At 36.2% G+C, this 19,967-nt stretch overlaps 1 protein-coding gene across 2 annotated transcripts in view; it reads right to left on the reverse strand.

Moving 5' to 3' along the window:
- Positions 1-19,967, reverse strand: part of PLD1 (phospholipase D1) — a 116,285-nt gene that overhangs the window by 85,865 nt on the left and 10,453 nt on the right. For both annotated transcript variants that reach the window (XM_045539663.1, XM_045539664.1), the window contains exons 6-10: positions 19,455-19,513; positions 18,308-18,400; positions 10,286-10,438; positions 7,493-7,642; positions 6,710-6,793 (exon numbers count right to left, since the gene is read on the reverse strand). In XM_045539663.1, the coding sequence (XP_045395619.1) occupies positions 6,710-6,793; positions 7,493-7,642; positions 10,286-10,438; positions 18,308-18,400; positions 19,455-19,513 (539 nt within the window). The remainder of the gene's footprint in view (positions 1-6,709; positions 6,794-7,492; positions 7,643-10,285; positions 10,439-18,307; positions 18,401-19,454; positions 19,514-19,967) is intronic.

The raw sequence follows: 19,967 nt of genomic DNA on the forward strand, positions 1-19,967 counted from the left end.
CTAAACAAACAAATAAAACACAGCAATTGATAGGAAAAGTTCAAAGAACAATTAAAAAGAGGTCTGTTTTAAGTAGAAAAGTGTATCATTGTGCACTGCTAATTCACTCAAGGTGGGAGATATCCAACAACATATACACACTTAAAATTTTTTGATATGCACATCAATCATAAACTCAGAGAGCCTCAGTTTTGGGGGTACTGTTGATACAATATTGTGCAATTAAGTCTTTTTCATCATTTATTGTGTTTAATCTACAAGCCTTGTGTACAATGTATGCAGAGCATTCTACTAGATATTTTGTAGAATTTTAAGATAATTCTCAAGGAGCCCTCAATTTTGAGGATAATGACTGATAAACAAAACTGATATTCATGCTATAAACAAAGCATAAACAATGGCCACATGGCAAGGAGAAAGCAACTATAACTTACCAAGCATGATTATGTCAGGATTTTTACTAAGCAATTATTAGATAAAGTGCAAAAGAACATTTCACTGAGTCTAGGACACCAATGATTATAAGAGGCATCATTTTTGCATATACAACCAAGAAAGAAAAAATTATGGGAATTAGAACTGTAAGATGTTATTAAGCATAAGATGCATCTTGATTTCAGAGATGTTAAAATGTACATCTAAATAAATGTACTACTTAGAAGATTTTATGACTTTAAGTGCTCATAAGAAAAAGATAAAAATATTTAAAATTAATGACCAGAGCTTCCATCTTAAAAAGATAGAAAAAGAAGAACAAATTAAACCCAAAGTAAAAAGAAAGGGAATAATAAAGACAAGAGTGGAAATCAATGAAATATAAAACAGAAAAACAACAGAAAAATTCAATGAAACCAGAAGTTAGCTCTTTGAAATATCAATAAAATTGGTAAACTTCTAGTAAGACTAAGAAAAACAAAAAGAACAATGAAAATATTAGTAAAAGACAGGAAATTACTGTAGGGCCTATAGACACTAAAATGATATTAAATGGATAATAAGGAATATTTTAAATAACTTTAGGACAATATTTATGATACTTTAGATGAAATGAACAAATGTCTTGAATAAAATGTTTCCAAAATGAAAATAAAAAGAAATTATTACATATAGGGTCTGTCTGACCCTATATCTACTAAAAAATTGAATTCATAAGTTAAAACTTTGCCACAGGGAAAACTACAGACTCTGACAATTTAATAAGGTGAATTTTATCAAATATTTAAGGAAGAAATAATGTCAATCCTATCAAAATTCTTTCAGGAAACAAAAGAAGAGGGAACACTTACTTTATCATTAAATGAGGCCAGCATTATTGTGATACCAAAACCGAACAAAGACAATGCAAAAAAAGAAAGCTACAGAACAATATCCTTTATGATCATAGAAGTAAAAAATCTTTACCAAAAACTCAGTAGCTTATAAAAAGGATACTAGATCATAATCAAGTGGGGTTATCCTAGGAAAATAAGGTTGGTTTAAAAGTAGAAAATCAATCAGTGTAATTCACCACATTAACTAAAAAGGAGAAGAATGATCATTTCACTAAATGCAGAAAAAAATTGATAAAATTCAATACCCATTCACAATAAAAAAACTCTCAACAAATTATAAATAGAAACAAATTCCCAAAGTGTATTAAAGGGCATCTGTAAAAAACCTACCTCTAACATCATACATAATGGAAAAAACTGAATGCTTGCCTTCTAAGATTGAAAATAAGGCATGAATGTCCATTCTCATCACTTCCGTTTAACATTTTACTGGTGATACTAGCTAATGCAATAAGGAAAGAAAATAAAATATAAGGAATACATATTAGAAAGGGAGAAGTAAAACTGTCTTTATTCCTAGATTGCGTGATCATCTATAGGGATCCTAAGGAATCCACAAAAAGCTATTAGCACTCATAAGTGAAGTTAGCAAGGTCACAAGATATAGAATCAATACACAAAAATCAATTGCATTGCTAGTTCTGTATAATTGCAATATACAACTGGAAAATGAATTTTAAAAATGTCATTTACAATAATAACAAAAAATATAAGGTATTCAGTGATAAATTAACAAAATATGTGTAAGACCTATACACAAAAAAGTACAAAACATTGCCAAGAACAATTGAGAGGAGCTTTCCTCTCCAGTTGGAAGTGCTGTGATTCCCAAGAGAGTGATGTAAATACCCATGGCTTGGCTGTGGACATGGTTGCCCACACAGAAAGCATGTGGCAGAGCGGAATAAATAAAACTCACTGTTCCAGCTAGAAGACTAAAGAAGGAAACCACAGGAAACTAGAAAGGAGAGGGAGGAGCTCGGGAAAGCAATCTCATAAAGTTATTTATGATCTGCTGGCTCATTTCGAAGCTGGATTTGATCCTAAACATCACATTAAACAGGTTGAGAACTGAACTAAGAAATAGAACACCACTTATGTCCCAGATTGGCCACTAGGTGGCACAGCTATGAGACAGATCTGAATAGCACTGTGAAGGCTTTAAAAAAAACTGAAACTGACATTAAAACACTACCCACAGAAGGCTGGTTGGAACTTTCTGCCTGACCTTAAACGGGTAAACTGCCTGCTATTTTTGAAACAAAAATTTCAATATTTTCCATAGGATTTAAACAAGACTCAGACTCTTATAACATAATATTAAAATTTCCTAGAATATAATTCAAAAGTACTTGGTACACAAAGAACCAGAAAAATCTCATCTCGCATGGAAAAGAGAACCGACAGATGACAATGCAAGATGACATGAATATTTAGAATTATCTACTTCAAATAATTATTAGATATTATTAAAATGCCCCCCCAAAATAAGGGTGCACACTCTTGAAATAAATGGAAAGACAGAAAGTACCATGAAAGAAGTAAAAGATATAAAGAAGAACCAAACTGAAATTTTCAAAGTAAAAACACACAAATACCAAAAAAAAAAAAAAAAAAACTGAAAAGAAAAACAAACAAATCTCACTGGATAGGTTCAATACCAGGATGGAAATGACAAAGGAAAGAGTCAATGAATTTGAAGGAAGATAAATAGAAATTATCCAATCTGAACACAAAGAGAAAAAAGGTTGGAAAAAAAGAAACAGAGCCTCCGAGACTGGGAGACAATACTAAAAGACACTATTTGTGTTATTGGAGACTCAGAAGGAAAAGAGAAAGAGGAAAGTTCAGGAAAACATGTCTGAAGAAATAATGGCTGAGAATTTCTCAAATTTGGCAAAAGATATAAAACTATGAACTCAGGAAGCTTAGAGATCCAAACAGGATAAACCCAAACATCATAACTGACAAGACAGAGGAATAATACGGAAAGCACTCAGAAGAAAATAACACATTACTTATAGGGGAACAGTCATTCAAGTGACAGAGAATTTCTTGATAGAAATCATGGGGACCCAAATGAAATGGAACAAATACTTTAACTAGAATGTAAAAAGATCTCTCACAACTGAGTAAGAGGACAAACAATCCAATGAAGAAAAGAGGGAAAAGATTTGAGCATATATGTCCAAAAAAGTTAGACAAATGTCCAAATGCCGTATGAAAATATACTCAATATGGAAAGATGCTGCTGATACAAATTAAAATCATAATGAAATATACTGCTGTATACCCTCTGGAATGAAGACTCACAATACCAAGTGCTAGCAATTATGTGGAAGAATTATAACTCTCATACATTGCTGGTGGGAATGTAAAATGGTACAACAACTTTGGAAAACCCATTGGCAGTTTCTTAAAAAGTCACACACACATTTATCTCTTAGCATTGATAAAATGCAGTAAATTAAATCTACATTCTAAGTTAAGTGCCAGCAAACTATAGTTCACAAGCGAAATTTTGCCCATAGACTGTTTAGTAGAATCTGTTAGCTAAGACTGGTTTTTATATTTTTAAAGGGTTGCAACAAAACAAAGAATGTTTCTAGGAGACAATTCATGACTTGAAAAGTTTAAAATATTTACTCTCTGGTCTGTTACAAAAAAATTTTTTCAAATTTTTGAAAGTCAGTGGCTTTCAAACTTTTTGGGCCATGACACACAGAAAGAAATACATTATACACCCAAACCAACGCCCTGCCTATCTATCTATCTATCACTGAAATAAAGGTTTTGAAAGCTAGTAACCCTTACTCATGCTTACATTGCACCCTTCCTTTCTCTTCCCTTCCCTTCTCTTTTCTATCCTATGTCAGTCTTAAAAATAAATGCTGGCCAAAACCCACAAAATTATTGTAATAAATAATTACTAAAGAGGCTCAACGCCCCCCATTTGAAAAACACTAATAACATTAAAATCAACTTAAAGTTGCATTTAAAACCAACTTAAATACATTTACAAGATGTATGCTTTCACCTAGAATTGTGTGCTTGTGAGCCAGTCAATAATACAATGATGATTTTTTTCTTTATAATTTTTGTCTCCAAACCAACCTTTGTCTCTTCTGTTTTTCTTCCCTTTACAAACTCCCTCTTTTAAATACCTCTGCTCATTGTTTTTCTTCTTTATTCTTCTGTTTTATTAATCCTGTTTATTTCGGACACATTTAACATACAGACTCAGTACAGAAGCTGTGGTAGACAGCCTCACACTGTCAGATCTTAACAGGGTTTGGTTAAGTTTCTGAATACTCCCTTTTGCACTTTTGTCTCTGCATGACAAGAATTTTCTTCACTTGTTATGAGGGAACTTACTCTGAAGGCTTTATTTCAAAGGGTGTGTTGTAATAAGATGTTATCCTAGCTCAGTCATGGAAAAGAAATAACCCCCTGCCTGATTAATTCTCTTGCTGAAAGTAGGAGAGAAAACATTCAGAGTTCCATCTCTGCAGCTCTTTAAATGACAGTCCCTATTTTAGTGTTCAGAACCTTGAAAAGAGGTATTATTTTCTTGCATAAAGCATGAAAATATGGGCTCAATGGAAAAACTATTTTTAGCTTCTCTCATGTCTTCACCAAACTTTCAGAAATAATTTTAAAAGAATATAATACTACATTAAGCCCGAATTTATTCTCATAAGTGTTTACAAAATATGTACCCACAGAAATAGCTCCTAAGTACGAAACTTTTTTCTTCCTGGTAACTGACTGAAATGATAAAATTTGTCAAGAGTATAAAGACCAGGATTAAGCTCCTCCACAAATAGGAGCATGCTGACAACCACGTACTTTATCTATTGACTCCAGATCAGTGATTCTCAACCAAGAGAGATTTGGTCCCCAACCCCAGCTCCAACCAGGGGACATCTGGCAATGTCTGAAGACATTTTGGTTGTCACATTGGGAGCTTGTTACTGGCATCTAATGGGTAAAGGCCAGAGATGCTGCTAAACATCCTATACAATGCACAGGAAGCCTCCCCCCTGCCCCCAACAAATAATTATCTGGCTAAAAATGTCCATTTTGCCAAGATCAAGTAAGCATGTCCTAGAATTACAGATTTCCATATCAGTGAAACAAAACAGTGGAAGAAGATAGGTTCATATTCCTATTACTATCCCCTGCCTCCAAAATCTAGAATTAAAAGAGAATTATGATGATCTATTCACAGTTTATATATATGGTATATAAACTGTGGAAGGAAACAGGACAGGAAAAAGTAGGGGCATTTCAGGCAACTGCATTCCTAGAAGGAAAGCACATTTTAGAGATTTTCATTTCCATTGTAGCCAATGTTAGCATCTGCAGTGGGTTTTAACTGTCCAAGCAGATGGGTAATTGGAACTGAAGTAAGACTACAAAGCCTACACCAACTCCAGGATTAAAATTTCCCGAGAGCTAAATTAATTTTAGGTACAAGACTTCCAGTAACTTTAATAAGCATCATAACTCTCATGGATGTTTTTTAAGGGGGTCAGAAATTGAAACCTGATGTATCTCTAGAAGAGTTGACCAGGCCTACTCTTTACAGAGGGCATTTTAATAGTAAAAGGCAAATGGGACTATTTCAAGATCAAAGGGACAATTCAGAAGAAGTATATTCACTAGGTGACGGACATATCTAAATGAGAAAAAGATACCCAAGGAAGATTATTTTCCGTTACCTGTACAACTATATTTGCATTGCAGCATAACCTTTACTAAAATGAATATTTAGATGTCTGCTTCCAAATTCAAGGGCAAAAAAAAAAAACTGTTCAAGCTAAATTTTTTTTTTTTTTTTTTTTGGAGACAGAGTCTCGCTGTGTTGCCCGGACTAGAGTGAGTGCCGTGGTATCAGCCTAGCTCATAGCAACCTCAAACTCCTGGGTTTAAGCGATCCTACTGCCTCAGCCTCCCGAGTAGCTGGGACTACAGGCATGTGCCACCATGCCCGGTTAATTTTTTCTATATATATTTTTAGCGGTCCAAATTATTTCTTTCTATTTTTAGTAGAGACGGGGGTCTCACTCTTGCTCAGGCTGGTCTCGAACTCCTGACCTCAAGCGATCCACCTGCCTCGGCCTCCCAGAGTGCTAGGATAACAGGCGTGAGCCACCACACCCGGCCCAAGCTAAATATTTTAAGAATATATTTGGAGGTCAAGTTTTTTGAAAGGGCTTTTCATTGAAGGCTATTAGTTAATTGGTTGAGATTTTGGCTAAACCACCCATAGGTACTGCTGGTTTTAATACTGCATGATTCTTGAACAACACTACATGATTGTACGTTTGTAAACATACAGACTCCAGACAGAATTCCCATGGGCAAATACTAACCACCAATCTGTGATAAAAATCTCCTCTTCTGCCTCCTCCATCGCATTTGCCACATCTTCAAAATATCCTTTGGCATTAACATACCTGAAAGACAAATTTGTTGTTGCATTTTTTTTCACAAAGAAAAAGAAAAGAAACATATCCTATGGTAAAGCAGAACGTGGAAGCCACTGCCTAGAGTCTGTAAAAAACCAGTTACTTTATGTAACTGGTAAACAAGGATTGAAAATAACACCTTCTCTCTGCTACCTAGGAAAGGCAGTAACTAGACAGATGTACTGATTCTTCTATGCTTAGAGAACAAGAAATTAGTTGAACCTATCGTCACAGGGGCCTGATGAATTCTCCTATCCTGTTGAACTCACACACAGTTTTTCTTCTGAGAATGAAAACAGACCAGTTTCCAATCCATGGGTAGAAAAACTTGCCAAGCATGATTATATTTAAAAGAAATATCTAGTAAGTAAATGCTTTTTCCTAAAATTATGGCTAATAACTTAAATAAACCTTCCATTTGCATCATTAAGAAAACGTATGAAGTTAGCTTTAAAAATCAAACTTCAAAATGCAAAGCTAGTTAGGCTCACTGTGGAAATAAAAATAAACTTGGAAAACTAATCTATGATCAGGTAGTACCATAACTGCCTCAATAATAAAGGTTCTTGTTAAGTATAATGCATAGTATCTTTTCACAGTTTTGAAAATTGATTCCAGGTGAATTTAGACCACTATAATATTAGATGCTATGACTACCTTAACAGGTTTAGAGCAAAAATATCTTACCATTTAGCTAAAATGTTCTCTTGGATAGCAGCATACGACCCAAATCGATGATCTTTGAGAAAGTTGGTGCCGTGTTTCTGGATGAATTCTTCTATAGCCCCTGCCCACCACCGAGCATGCCTATAGCTGTTGCATTTTAAAATAAGTGTCCTTTAAAGAAAAGCAAAATGTGGAAAAGAATGGTCACTCTGTGTCCTATCTCCCAAAACAAATTTAAGGATTAAATGCTCCCTATTTTATTTTGTAGTGTAGCAAACACAAATTGAAAAATTTAGGCAAAGAATATCAAAAGAGCAGGCTTCTAAAAAGTTTTGGCAGGATTTCTAAAAATATTCAATATAACAAAAATAAATGTTCAAATTACCTATTCACTCACTCACTCATGCAAACATGCATAAAGGTACTTATTACAGCCCTAGAGCTGTGCCAGGCACAAGGAAGACAATGGCAGAGGTGTATGGCAAGGTCCTACTTCTAAGTGTTAGAGAGTTGTTTGCTCCTCCAGAGGACATTTCCCCTTGTGCTGTCTAGTGTGCATTCCCTTGGCTTCCAGAAATATCATCCTGATTGTGCTTTAATAGAGTCATCCCTTCCCTTCTCTGAGTCCACCAAAGCTAAGCAAAATGGCATATTCCATCCCCCATGCCAGAAAGTGGTTCGGGCATGAGTGCGTAAGCCAATTCCCCCCAATGAGTGAGAGTGAATCCAAGGACTTGTTCAGAAATACCAGGAAGAAACTCTCCCTTCCACTGAATTTGGTGTGAGTGTGGGAGGCAGCCATCTTGCTGCCACGAGGGACGAGTCTGAGGACAGAGCAGATCCACAGAGGACAGGGCTGAGAATGGCAGGGAACATGTCTCAATGACATAGCTTGAGCATCAGAATCAGCCATGCCCAACGTGGCTGATTCACTCTCTTTGGTATAAGCCAGTTTGCACTGGATTTTTCTGTCACTGATGACTAAACTATCCTAAACTGTTACAGATTTACAAATCCTGAAAAAAAAAACTCAGTAGATTAGTAGATTACAGAAAGTTTTCTTGATGCTCAACATCAGAATTGGTGACTACCACCAACAGGGGAAAATAAGTTATCCACAGTTGAAGTTCAAAGCAAAATGGGGTGTCGGAGCCAGCTGTATCCCTGCCATGTGTGCAGAAATCTACTCCACACCAAGATAAGAAGAGGACTGCGGGTGAGGAGAGTTTGCTTTTTCGAAGACACTTACAATGATCCTGTTGAGAAAGCAGGGAAGGGGCTGTGTCCCCAGATTCTAAAATAATCATTTATAAAGATTAGGGATGTCCAAACTGTTTTCCTCTATATGTCAGAGATGGATGCTGGCCTTTGTGCAAAGCTGATGCTGCACAGGGGAGATGAGACATGTTGGAGCTCAGAGGGGAAGTGTGTCCCCCATCTGGTATGGTGAAGGATGCACGAATTTCTGGGGCTGAGGCAAGAGGGCACGGAAGGGGCCTGGGCTTGAACCATCTTGCAAACACTACTTCGACTGAGTGGAAACGCCTCTGAAAATCAGTTTTGAGAAGAAGACTCTGTGGAGGAGATAATGACAAGCAGAGGCTCTACCACAGGATATGAATCAGAGTCAAAGAGAAAAAAAAGAACATTCCAAACATGAAGATAGGAAGAGTAAAGGGGAAGAGGCAAGAAAAAAAAAATACATAAAGAGATGGTAGAGAGAGCTGCCTCTATGGAACGAGTAAGGCTGCATTAGGGAGGGTTTGAAAATAAAGGTAAAGAAATAAATGCCCTTAAATTACAAATGGAGAAATGTGGGCTTATTTGATAAAATGACAGGGAGCACTTATGTCAGGAAGGATGCTGGTGAAACGTGGATTTGAATGGATTCATTTGGCAATGGCGCACAAGTGAGTGAGGGTGGGAAATGCAGAGAAGGTGGCCAATGAAGGAACTGTGACAGAGACCAACGTGAAGTGTGGCCTGACTTGTGTGGCTTGCTGGAAAATAGGAATGCAGTACCAGGAGGAGGGTTTAATGGCAGTGCCATTGCATTTCCAATAACAATCCTGAACGTTCTACTCTCAGAGAATGTTAGGAAGTTCAGCATCTTTTTACAACACACACACACACACACATTAGTAGGAATATATATATGTAACTATGTAAAAAGAGAAATGTATATTTGTTCATGTACATAAGGGTGAACTATGTAGAGGCAAATGCATATATATATATATATATATAGAGAGAGAGAGAGAGAGAGAGAGAGAGATACACACACACACATACAATCTTCCAGAGAGAAACATATATGTCAAAACACACACATTACTCACTAAAAAAATTATAGATTAAAAATATCTATAAAAAATGTACATGAGTATTCTTTTAAGATATCTTTCTTCAATGTGTATGTAAAAAGAATTTTTGTAAATCAAATCACTTTTTAAGTGTTTTGTCAATTAAAGGGTACTGATTTATAAGATAAAATTGTATTTTATTTTTTTTAAATGCAAACTGCCACTCTAATTTATCTGTTTGGTAACTCAGCAAATCGAGTAGTAATTTCGTTAAGGTAGGCATCCATCTACACATGGGATTGTTTATTCCGACTCTGTTGCACATAGGCTCTTCTATTCTTAAAAATTTATAGAGGAAAAAAGTAGTTTCATCACTTTTGATTGAGGGTGAGTTCTAAATTACAATTTTCTAGCATTTCAATTATTTTACCTCTTTACTTAAGGTTTAGAGAAAAACTTTGTTTTTAAGAGATTTTTGTAGACATCCTTTTTGAATATTTGAAATATCTACCTTGAAAGGTTATCAATTCGGAGTCCATATTTTATTTCTGTGTCCTTCCTCCCCACCTTAATTCTGAATTCTTTATCTACCAGTAGGACGAAGGCAATAGCACCGCTGTCTGGTTTCATATACAGTAAAAAGGAATCTTTCACTATTAACCATCTGTAAGAAAGCAAGAAGTACTTTTAAAATTGTATTGAATAACTGAAACAAATGACCTAATTATAATGACAAGTCTTAAGTAATCACTCTAGCAGATCGTAGACATAAATTCACTTTTTACATAGGGGATTTATTTTTTAAAAATCACTATGAAAAAAACAAACCAAAACTTTTCTTTTATGTGTTTCTAAGACATACTGGCACCAAACAATTCAAAATAATTCAGTAGCTCTTTAAACACTAATGGCAACACCTAGAAGAATGTCTCTGGTACCGGCAAGTAGTGCTCGCAGGATGTATAAAAGGAGCCCCTCGGCTGTTGGAACAATGGAATGGGCTGATGTTTGCTAACATAAACTATTATGCAAGAGGCAAATAAGTCTACTGGTAAGTAAAATCTCCCTTTAAAAAATCCAGTTAGCAGAATTACTCCTTCACCAACACCTCTTCATTACCCCTTCCCACCACCCTTATGTACAATTATTATGTATCAATAAAAAATTTTTTAAAAATCCAGTTAGCATCCAATATTCCACATGTCCTGCTGTTCATTTCAAAATTTTTGTGGATTTAAGGACCTTTAACTGGACATGAACATCTCTTAAAAGCATTTTCCATTCAATTTAATACATACTTAAGAGCTTCATAATGGAAATGTACAGTGATAAGCTGAGAGTTAGGGTAAACTTGGGAATAGCACAAAGACAAATTAGACATGGAATTACGTTTTCAAAGGAGCTTATAAGGCTAGTGAGGACACTAAACAGTAATTCTATGCTGAAGAGGACAAATACTAAAAGAGAAAAGCAAAAAGTGGTGGGTGCAAGGAAGAGGGAGTCTTTACTCCTGAAAGGATGAACTGGTGGCATTCTCCTGAAGAGGTGGTGTCTGAAGGAGCCCAACAATTAGAGCCCAAAGCAGAGGAGGGACAAGGTGTCTATCCCACATGGAGGGAAGAGTTGGCACAGGAACTAAGGTGTGGAAATGCTGCATGTGTTGAGAGAACAGTTTGGTGTGGCTAAGGGCTCAGGGAGTAAGAGAGAGGGGGAAATGGGCAAAGGCCATGCTGAGAGGGTCTGAAAGCCATGCAAAGGAGGCTGATTTCATATCATGGAACCAGTGTTTCCTAAGCTTGCCTAATAGTCAGAAACTCTTGAGATGCTTCTTAAAAATAACAGATTCCCAAGCCCCACCCTAGATCCTTTGAAACGGTCTGATAATCTGTGCTTTTAACGAAAACACCAAGGTGTTTTCGTTAAAACACCTGGATAGGCAATAGGACAAAAATGGTATTGGAACTATGTTTTAGAAAAAAAGGTACCACAAGAAAGAGGGACAGAGTGTGGTAGGTTAACAATTTGCCGCAATGATACACGATAGCTATGCTCACACTTTAATGTGCACATACATCACCTGGGGATCTTGTCAAAATGTAGATTCTGATTCAGTAGGGTGGGCCTGAGACTGCATTTCTAACAAGCTCATAGGTGATGGCTATGCAAGGGCCACACTTTGATTAGTAAGGATGTATTATAGATGACAGGCATGACGCTGACAATGACAAGAGCAAGAGAACAGAGATAGGATCCATTTAAAGTGAATGCAAATGGTAACTTTATCATGCTGCACATAACACCATGTATTCATATTTACCTGCAATTGTATAGCGATCAAATGAGTCAATCGATAACTAAATAAAGTAATAATGGGCATAATAGCACACGCCAAAGTAAAGCACTCTACGTGTTTCCATATTATGGAATAGTAAGGTTGGAACACTTGAATATAAATTAAGTAATATTGTAAATATAGCATGGGAACTCAGTATTTAAAATAAATCTATGATAAATCTACAAATGAATGAGATCATGTGATATTTGTCTTTCTGTGCTTGGCTTTTCACTTAACATAATGATCTCCGGTCCCACACATGTTGCTGCAAATGTCAGGATCTCATTCTTTTTATGGCTGAATAATATTCCATTGTGTATATACACTATATTTTCTTTATACATTCATCCATTGATAGACACTTAGGTTGATTCCATCTCTTGGTTATTGTGAATAGTGCTGCAGTAAACAGGGGGGTGCAGCTATCACTTTGATATACCAACTTCCTTTCCTTTTAATAAATACCCAGTGGTGGGATTGCTGGATGATATGATAATAGTTCCAGTTTTACTTCTCTGAGAAACTTCCATACCATTTTCTATAATGGCTGAACTAGTTTACACTCCCATCAACAGTGTACAAGACCTCCCTTTTCTCTGCATCCTAACCAGCATTTGTTATTTATTATCTTTTTGATAATAGCCATTCTAACTGGGGTGAGATGATATCTCATTGTGGTTTTGATTTGAATTTCCCTGATGATTGGTGATGTTGAGCATTTTTTTATATACCTGTTGGCCATTTGTATGTCCTTTTCAAAAATCTCTATTCAGATCCTTTGCCCACTTTTTAATGGGATTATTTGTTTTTTGCTGTTGTTTGAGTTCCCTGCATATTTTGGATATCAGTCTCTTGTTGGATGAATAATTTGCAAATATTTTCTTCTGTTCTACAGGTTGTCTCTTCACTTTGTTGATTGTTTCCTTTGCTGTTCAAAAACTTTTTAGTTTAAGATAGTCCCATTTTTCTATTTTTGTTTTTGTTGCCTGTACTTTTGAAGCCTTAGCCATAAAATTCCTGCCTAGACCAATGTCCTGAAGCATCTACTCTATGTTTCTTCTAGCAGTTTTATAGCTTTGGGTTTTATTATTAAGTCTGTAATCTATTTTGAGTAGATTTATGTATATGTTGACAGACAGGGGTCTAGTTTTATTCTTCTGCAAATGGATATCTAGTTTTCCTAGCTAGATATTGAAAAGAATGTCTTTTCCCCAATGTATGTTCTTGGCTCCTTTGTCAAATATGAGTTGGCTGTAAATGCATGGATTTAATTCTGGGTTCTATGTTTTGTTCCATTGGTCTATGTTTTTGTTTTTATGCCAATACTATGCTATTTTGTTTACTACAGATTAGTAGCATATTTTGAAATCAGGCAGTGTGATGCCTCCAGCTTTGGTATTTTTTCTCAGGATAGCTTTGGCTATTGAGGGTCTTTTGTGGTTCCACACAAATTTTAGGGGTGTTTTTCTATTTCTATGAAAAATGTCATTGGTATTTTGACAGGGATTGCATTGAATTGCAGATTGCTTTGGATGGTATGGTCATTTTAACAACATAAATTCTTCCAATCCATAAGCATATGATGTCTTTCCACTTGTTTGTGTTCTCTTCAATTTATTTCATTAGTGTTTTGGAGTTGTCCTTTTAATAGTCATTAGCTATAGGGGTAAATTGACCCCTGGCCTTTACTTAAAGCTCTTCTTAATTATGCCATTCATGAAAATTCCTCTGATTTCTTCCCTTTCTCTCTTTTGTCAATAGTTTTTTTTTTTCTTTAACAGGAAGATATGTATCAAGAAAGGAATCTGTCAACCAGTGTTCTGAGAGTCAGCATCAGCTGCACAGGGATCAAGCATCCCCCTGTCAAGTCAGCCTCCCTGGGCTCCAATTCCAGCTCTGGCACTCTCATGCTTGTGCGTATTTGGGAAATTGAGCCTGATGTCTAAATCTATACCATGAGAATAATACGGGACATATAACATGAGAACATGACAGCAATGTCCCATTGATATGTAAAGGATTGTAAAGGATTAACTGAGATGATTCACATACATTGCCTAGCACAGTGCCTGGCCCCGATAAATGTGAACTATTATGACTACCCTTTTTATAAACCATGTGAGATTATGGTCTGTTCTAACAAGATGCTTCCTGCTTGTGCTACTACTTGCCATGGCATTAAAATGCAGATGGGCCCACTTGAACCAGCCCTCCCCTTCCTAGACTCATCTTCTGCTGTTCTCTCCCACCATGTTGGTCTGACTGTTCTTCAGATTTGCCAAGCTTGTTCTTTGGGGCTCTACATTTGTTGGTCTTCTACTTAGAAACTCTTTCTTCCAGATCCTCGACCGTTCCCCACCCCAACTTTACTCCATCATGTTGTCCGCTTTAGCTTCTTTGTAGCACATCTGGAAGTATTTATTTGTCTGCTTGTTTATTGTCTGTCTCCTGCATTAGAGGGTAAGATCCATGGGAACAGGAAATGTGGCTGTCATGTCCACCACTATCTGCCCAGTACCTAGAATAATCTAGCAGCCCAGAGCAAGTCTTCAGGCAAAGCCACCATGCCACCCAAATAGTGGTTGCACCAATCAGTCTCAGAGGGTAAATGAAACCATTTAGACACTGCCACTATCTAAAAATTTTAATTTTTCGTATAGCTCATAGTTCAGTAAAGTAAATGTTAGATTTATTTCTTAACATCTATACACCTTTTTCTTTTAAGACATTATTTGAGATGAGAAACTTAACATCTAGCCCACTACCAGGTACAGAGAATTTTATCAATAAATGTGCTGTTTCAGCAGATGTTTTACATTTAGGAAGAAATGTTTCCTCTGTGTGTCTGATTTTCTTTTTCCTTCTTTTTACTCATCTCTGAGATAAGGTCATCATGAGACTTGATTGAAAATTTAATCACCCTGTTTCCCTTATCTCAATTTGTCAAAATAGAATAAATTAAAAAATGACCAGAATGTTTTTTATGGGAACAAAAGAAGAAAAATGGAGTTATGAACAGGCTTCACCTTTAAAAGTAACTCCCATTTAGACATTAATACAATAGTTGTCTATGGTGAGAAACTTCCTATACTAATTTTGTCAGCTATATGTTATCATCTATATGTGATTTCTGATACTTTAAATCCCACAAATGTGATTCAGAAAATACTTGTCATATAGAACCAACCAAGGCTTTAATCTTCACAGAAAGATTTACACAATTTAAAATGCTGACACATTTCATTCCAGGGAGGATCATATCTTTTTAGATTATCCTGTTGAACCATGATTTAATCCAAAGTTAAAAAAAGAGGAGGCATATTTCTTTTATGTAACAAAGTTTTCCCCCCATCTTTCCTGACTGCTCCTGCTTATAGAGGTTAGACTCTAAAGTCAGTTCCTTCAGAGAGGCCTTTCCTTGACCTCTGGAGCCAAGTCACCCTCTCCAATCCCATATCCCTTATGATTCCATTTTTTTCTTCAAAGCTTTTATTGCTACCTGAATTTAATAACTTACATTGCTTGTCTGCTTAGTGCCTGCCTTTCCCCTCTAATAGTATTCCATGAGGGCAAGGACTGTCTTTACAGTACCTGGAATGCAACCTGGCATACATTAGACAATAAATGTCTGAATGAACCAGACCAAGGCTTCCATTCCTTGAGTAGATGCCTTAGGTTGGGTTGTCCCAGAATAAACTCTCAGATAAGGAAGTATGTGTATAAGGTAGTTTATAAAGAATCTTAATAGGGACATGGTGCCAAGAAGCACCAGTAGGGATCAGAAGAAAGACAGGAATAAAAAGCAAGGAAGGGATCCACAAATGGAGTTTTTTCACGCATTTTATTATAGGCAACTGGGCTATAAGCCAGCTGGGGAGCTCTGGGAGATAGTGCCGAACATGCTGCAGAATCGTCTCAACTGAGGGAGCTGAGCTCCTGTCAGCTCTTGGCTGAGGGCTGCTGTCCTGGGGTTGTTGACACTTCAAGGCTGCTCTGTACACATGCAGGAGGGCTTTGGCAGCCCAGAGAGTCTTTGGTCAAAGAACCACAGGTGCTTAAAGTCTGAAACGCTGTGGTTGGCACATTGCAGCTACCTTGGGCAGTTAATGACTGGGGAGCGGTGGTCAGAAGGAATCTGCGCCAGGGCCCCAGTGGGCTGGGACGACCAGCCTCAAGAGAGGCACCGTGTGGCAAGAACCAGTGGCAGGAGCAGGTTGGCTTGTATTCCATCCTCTCCCTGCTTGGCATTTGGTCTGGGTATTCTCTGGCTCTGTACAATTTGTGGTGAGAAGATGTCTCAAGTGGGACTCTCTGGATTTCCTGTGATGTTCCTTATACCCAGAGTTTATAAAAGTTAGAGAAGTTTATTTGAAAGCAAATACTTCTTCTACTATGTCATTTTCCTTTTTATTTTAGTAAAATTGTTTTTTGTAATAAAAATTTTCATTTCCTTGAGCTTAATCTTCTGATCTTTTCCTTGTAATTTCTTCTATCCTTTCAAAGTCCACACAGTAAAAGCCCAACTTAATGGTATTTTTGTTGGTAGCATATTTCTTTTCAAGCTCTTGAGACATGGAATGGTAGCATATTTTACATCAGTATGTTTAATGGTAGATCCCACTATTAATTTTATATATTTTTAATATATACATAGGTCAATTCCATTTTTACACATAAACTCACTTATCTTAAAGTTGTGCAAAATATTATATATAGATATAAAGTATTTATATCTTATTTGTTAATAGTGTTTTAATAGTTTTTCCAAATCCCAGTACATTATTATTGTAACAAATAGTTATCGTCTATTGTGTACAAGACTTGGAGGACATACATAAGGATCAGATGAGAATACTACTCCTTAAGGAAGCTTCAGTTGGTTAAGACATAAGTTATAAAATAAAGTTTCCTGTCTATATCACACTTACCATGATATACATTTTTCACAAATGTAACTCTAAAATTATCCCTGAAGTCTGTCCAATTTTAGTTGTTTTTTAGTTTTTTTAAGTGTGTTCACTGGTTTTTAGTATATTCATAAAGTTGTATAACCATTACCACTATCTAATTCCAGAATATTTTCATCACCCCAAAAAGAAATCCCATGCCCATTAGCAGAATTAAATTAACAAAAAGAAACCTCCTCTTAGCCCCTGGAAACCCCTTATCTACCTGTGTTCTACAGATTTGTCTATTATGGACATTTAATATAAATGGAATCATATAATATATGGCTTTTTGTACCTGACTTTTTTCTGGCTTATCATAATGTTTTCAAAGGTTATCCATGTTGTAGCACATAACAGTACTTCATTCCCTTTTTAATTTAAATTTTAAATTTTTATTCAGATATAATTCACATACCATAAAACTTACTTTTACAAGTATACAATCCAATGGTTTTTAGCATATTCACAGAGATGTACAACCATCACTACCGTCTAATTTCAGAACACTTTCATCACTCCAAAAAGAAGCCCCACCCATCAGTAGTCTTCATTCCTTTTTATGGATGAATAATATTCCACAGTATGGAAGTAACACATTTTGTTTATCCATTCATCAATTGATGAACATTTTAGCTGTTTAGTTGTTTCCTTTTGCGGGGGGGCTATTATGAATAATGCTGCTACGGACAATTTTGGTGTGGACATATTTTTTTCAATTCTCCTGGATGAGTACCTAGGAGTAGAATTGCTGGGACATATGGTAACTTCATGTTTAACATTTGAAAGAACTGCCAGACAGTTTTCCAAAGTGGCTACACCATTTTATATTTCCCCAGCAATATCTGAGGTTCCAATGTCCAACGTTTGTTATTGTCCATCTTTTTTATTATAGCCATCCTAATAGGTGTAAAATTCTATCTTACTGTGGATTTGATTTACATTTTCCTAATGACTAGTGATGTTGAGTATCTTTTTATATGCTTATTGGCCATTTGTACATCTTTTTTGGCTGATCAATTTTTGAGTTCTATGTCCACTGGGTTTTATGTAAATAATCTGTACTCTCTGCCTACAAGTCCAGTCTTAGACAGAATATTTAAACGAATAATGGGACTTAGATTTTAAAATATAATTAAAAATTTGCTCACCATGGATTTCAGAGGATTTATAACTTAGAACTGGTATGTAAAACTCTCCCAAATACCCAGTTTATCAAAACAAACAAACACACAAACTCATTAAGTCCTACCTTTTTGACCACCTGTAGCAGGCTCTTCCCTGGCCACAGCAATTCAAACCTGGTATTCTGTGTCCCCCGGATCTTTTCATTATCATACCTTCTCTGAAAGAGACATCAAATTAACCTATCATCTTCAAATTTCCAACTCTCACTTTGCTTGTACAGCCTCACAATTTGTGACTAAATAAACCGTCTCATTCTCGCATGACTTTTCTCCCCACAATCTCCTCCTTCACCCTCAGCTAACTTAGTGTCATATCTATTAGTCTGGGTACTCTAGCAATTAGTCTTAAAATATCTTGGTCAGAAATAGCTTTTTTGGCATTTGGGGCAGCATAATTCTGTTGTGAACAATGCAGGACCTTAAGCATCCTGGCTCATGGCTCTAAATGCTGTGTTCCCTCCAGTCACTATGGCAACCTGAAAAAGACCCCATGCCCTTCCAAATGTCTGCATGGGCATGGTTCAGCTGCTGTTGAGTCCATGGCGGGGCATTGCTGCATCCCTTCACATAGAGTTCTAGCAACTGAGCCACGCCAGAGGAAGTGGAACAAAGCTACTGGCCTTGAAGGTCGTAAAATCTTGATTTCGAAAGATGTGACAAGGAAAAGCAATAACAATGGCTAAACAAAAGAAATTTTTTTTTGAAATAACTACTAACAATGCTCTTAAAGAACAAAAAGAACAAAATTGTAAAAGTTGAGCTCTTTATATTATCAAGCTCTAATACTGTGAAGGAAAATAATTATTAAGTATATTTCCATCTGGTTACTCAACATATATTTTACATAGTATTATTTTTAAATGGTCATCAAAATGAGTGACAAACAATTTTCGTAAGTGATTAGAAGAGAGATTTTATATATTCAATTGTTAATGCATTCTCCCACGTACCACACTTGCTATGGGTATTGAGTTAGAAGGAATCTGTGCTGTAAGCCCACAAGAAAGACGGTGAAGTAGTTGCTACCATTGTTTATTGCAGAAGATGCTCTATTTTGTATGAACAGATCTGCTCAGTTGCTCTAACTCTACTGGGGAGAAAAGAAGCCGGCAGTAAAGCCAGGGAGGACCCATCACCATGGCATGCCGCCAAATCACATGCTAATGCTGATCAGCTTTTCACATTTCTCTTTAAAGGTTTCTTGGAACTTACATGCCCTTTGGTCCCAAATCACGGATAAAAGACAGCTGGCTGATATCAAGGAATTCTGTCTGAAAAGAGGAAAAAAATCCAACTTGAGAAAGCAAAAAAATAAAATATATGCATAAAATAGTCTATTAGGTACTGTTACATGTTAACATTATTTGGCATACTCTACAGTCTACACTTACCAATAATAACGGTATTGCCCTGAAAGAGTGCATATTAGAAGTATATAAATAATTAAGATATCAAAGAAAGTGATGTGTGCCCTAAGAATGTTGTGGATAGAGAGAGTTTATTCCCAATATTCTTTTGTGTCTGTTTTTGTTCTGAGGGGAGGGGGTTGTGTGGCATAGTGTACACACAAATAGTAAAAGAATTCAAGGAGGGAGTGACATCGGTGCAGGTTCTGGAAGATGGACTGAACTTGGGCATGTGGAAATGGAGATGAAAGGAGGAATAGAACAGAAGGTCTAAGAAGGCAATAGGATGTACAGTTGGGCTACAGTGAATAATATGAAC

Source organism: Lemur catta, chromosome 1 (assembly GCF_020740605.2).
Source record: "Lemur catta isolate mLemCat1 chromosome 1, mLemCat1.pri, whole genome shotgun sequence".
Classification (NCBI taxonomy): Eukaryota; Metazoa; Chordata; class Mammalia; order Primates; family Lemuridae; genus Lemur; species Lemur catta.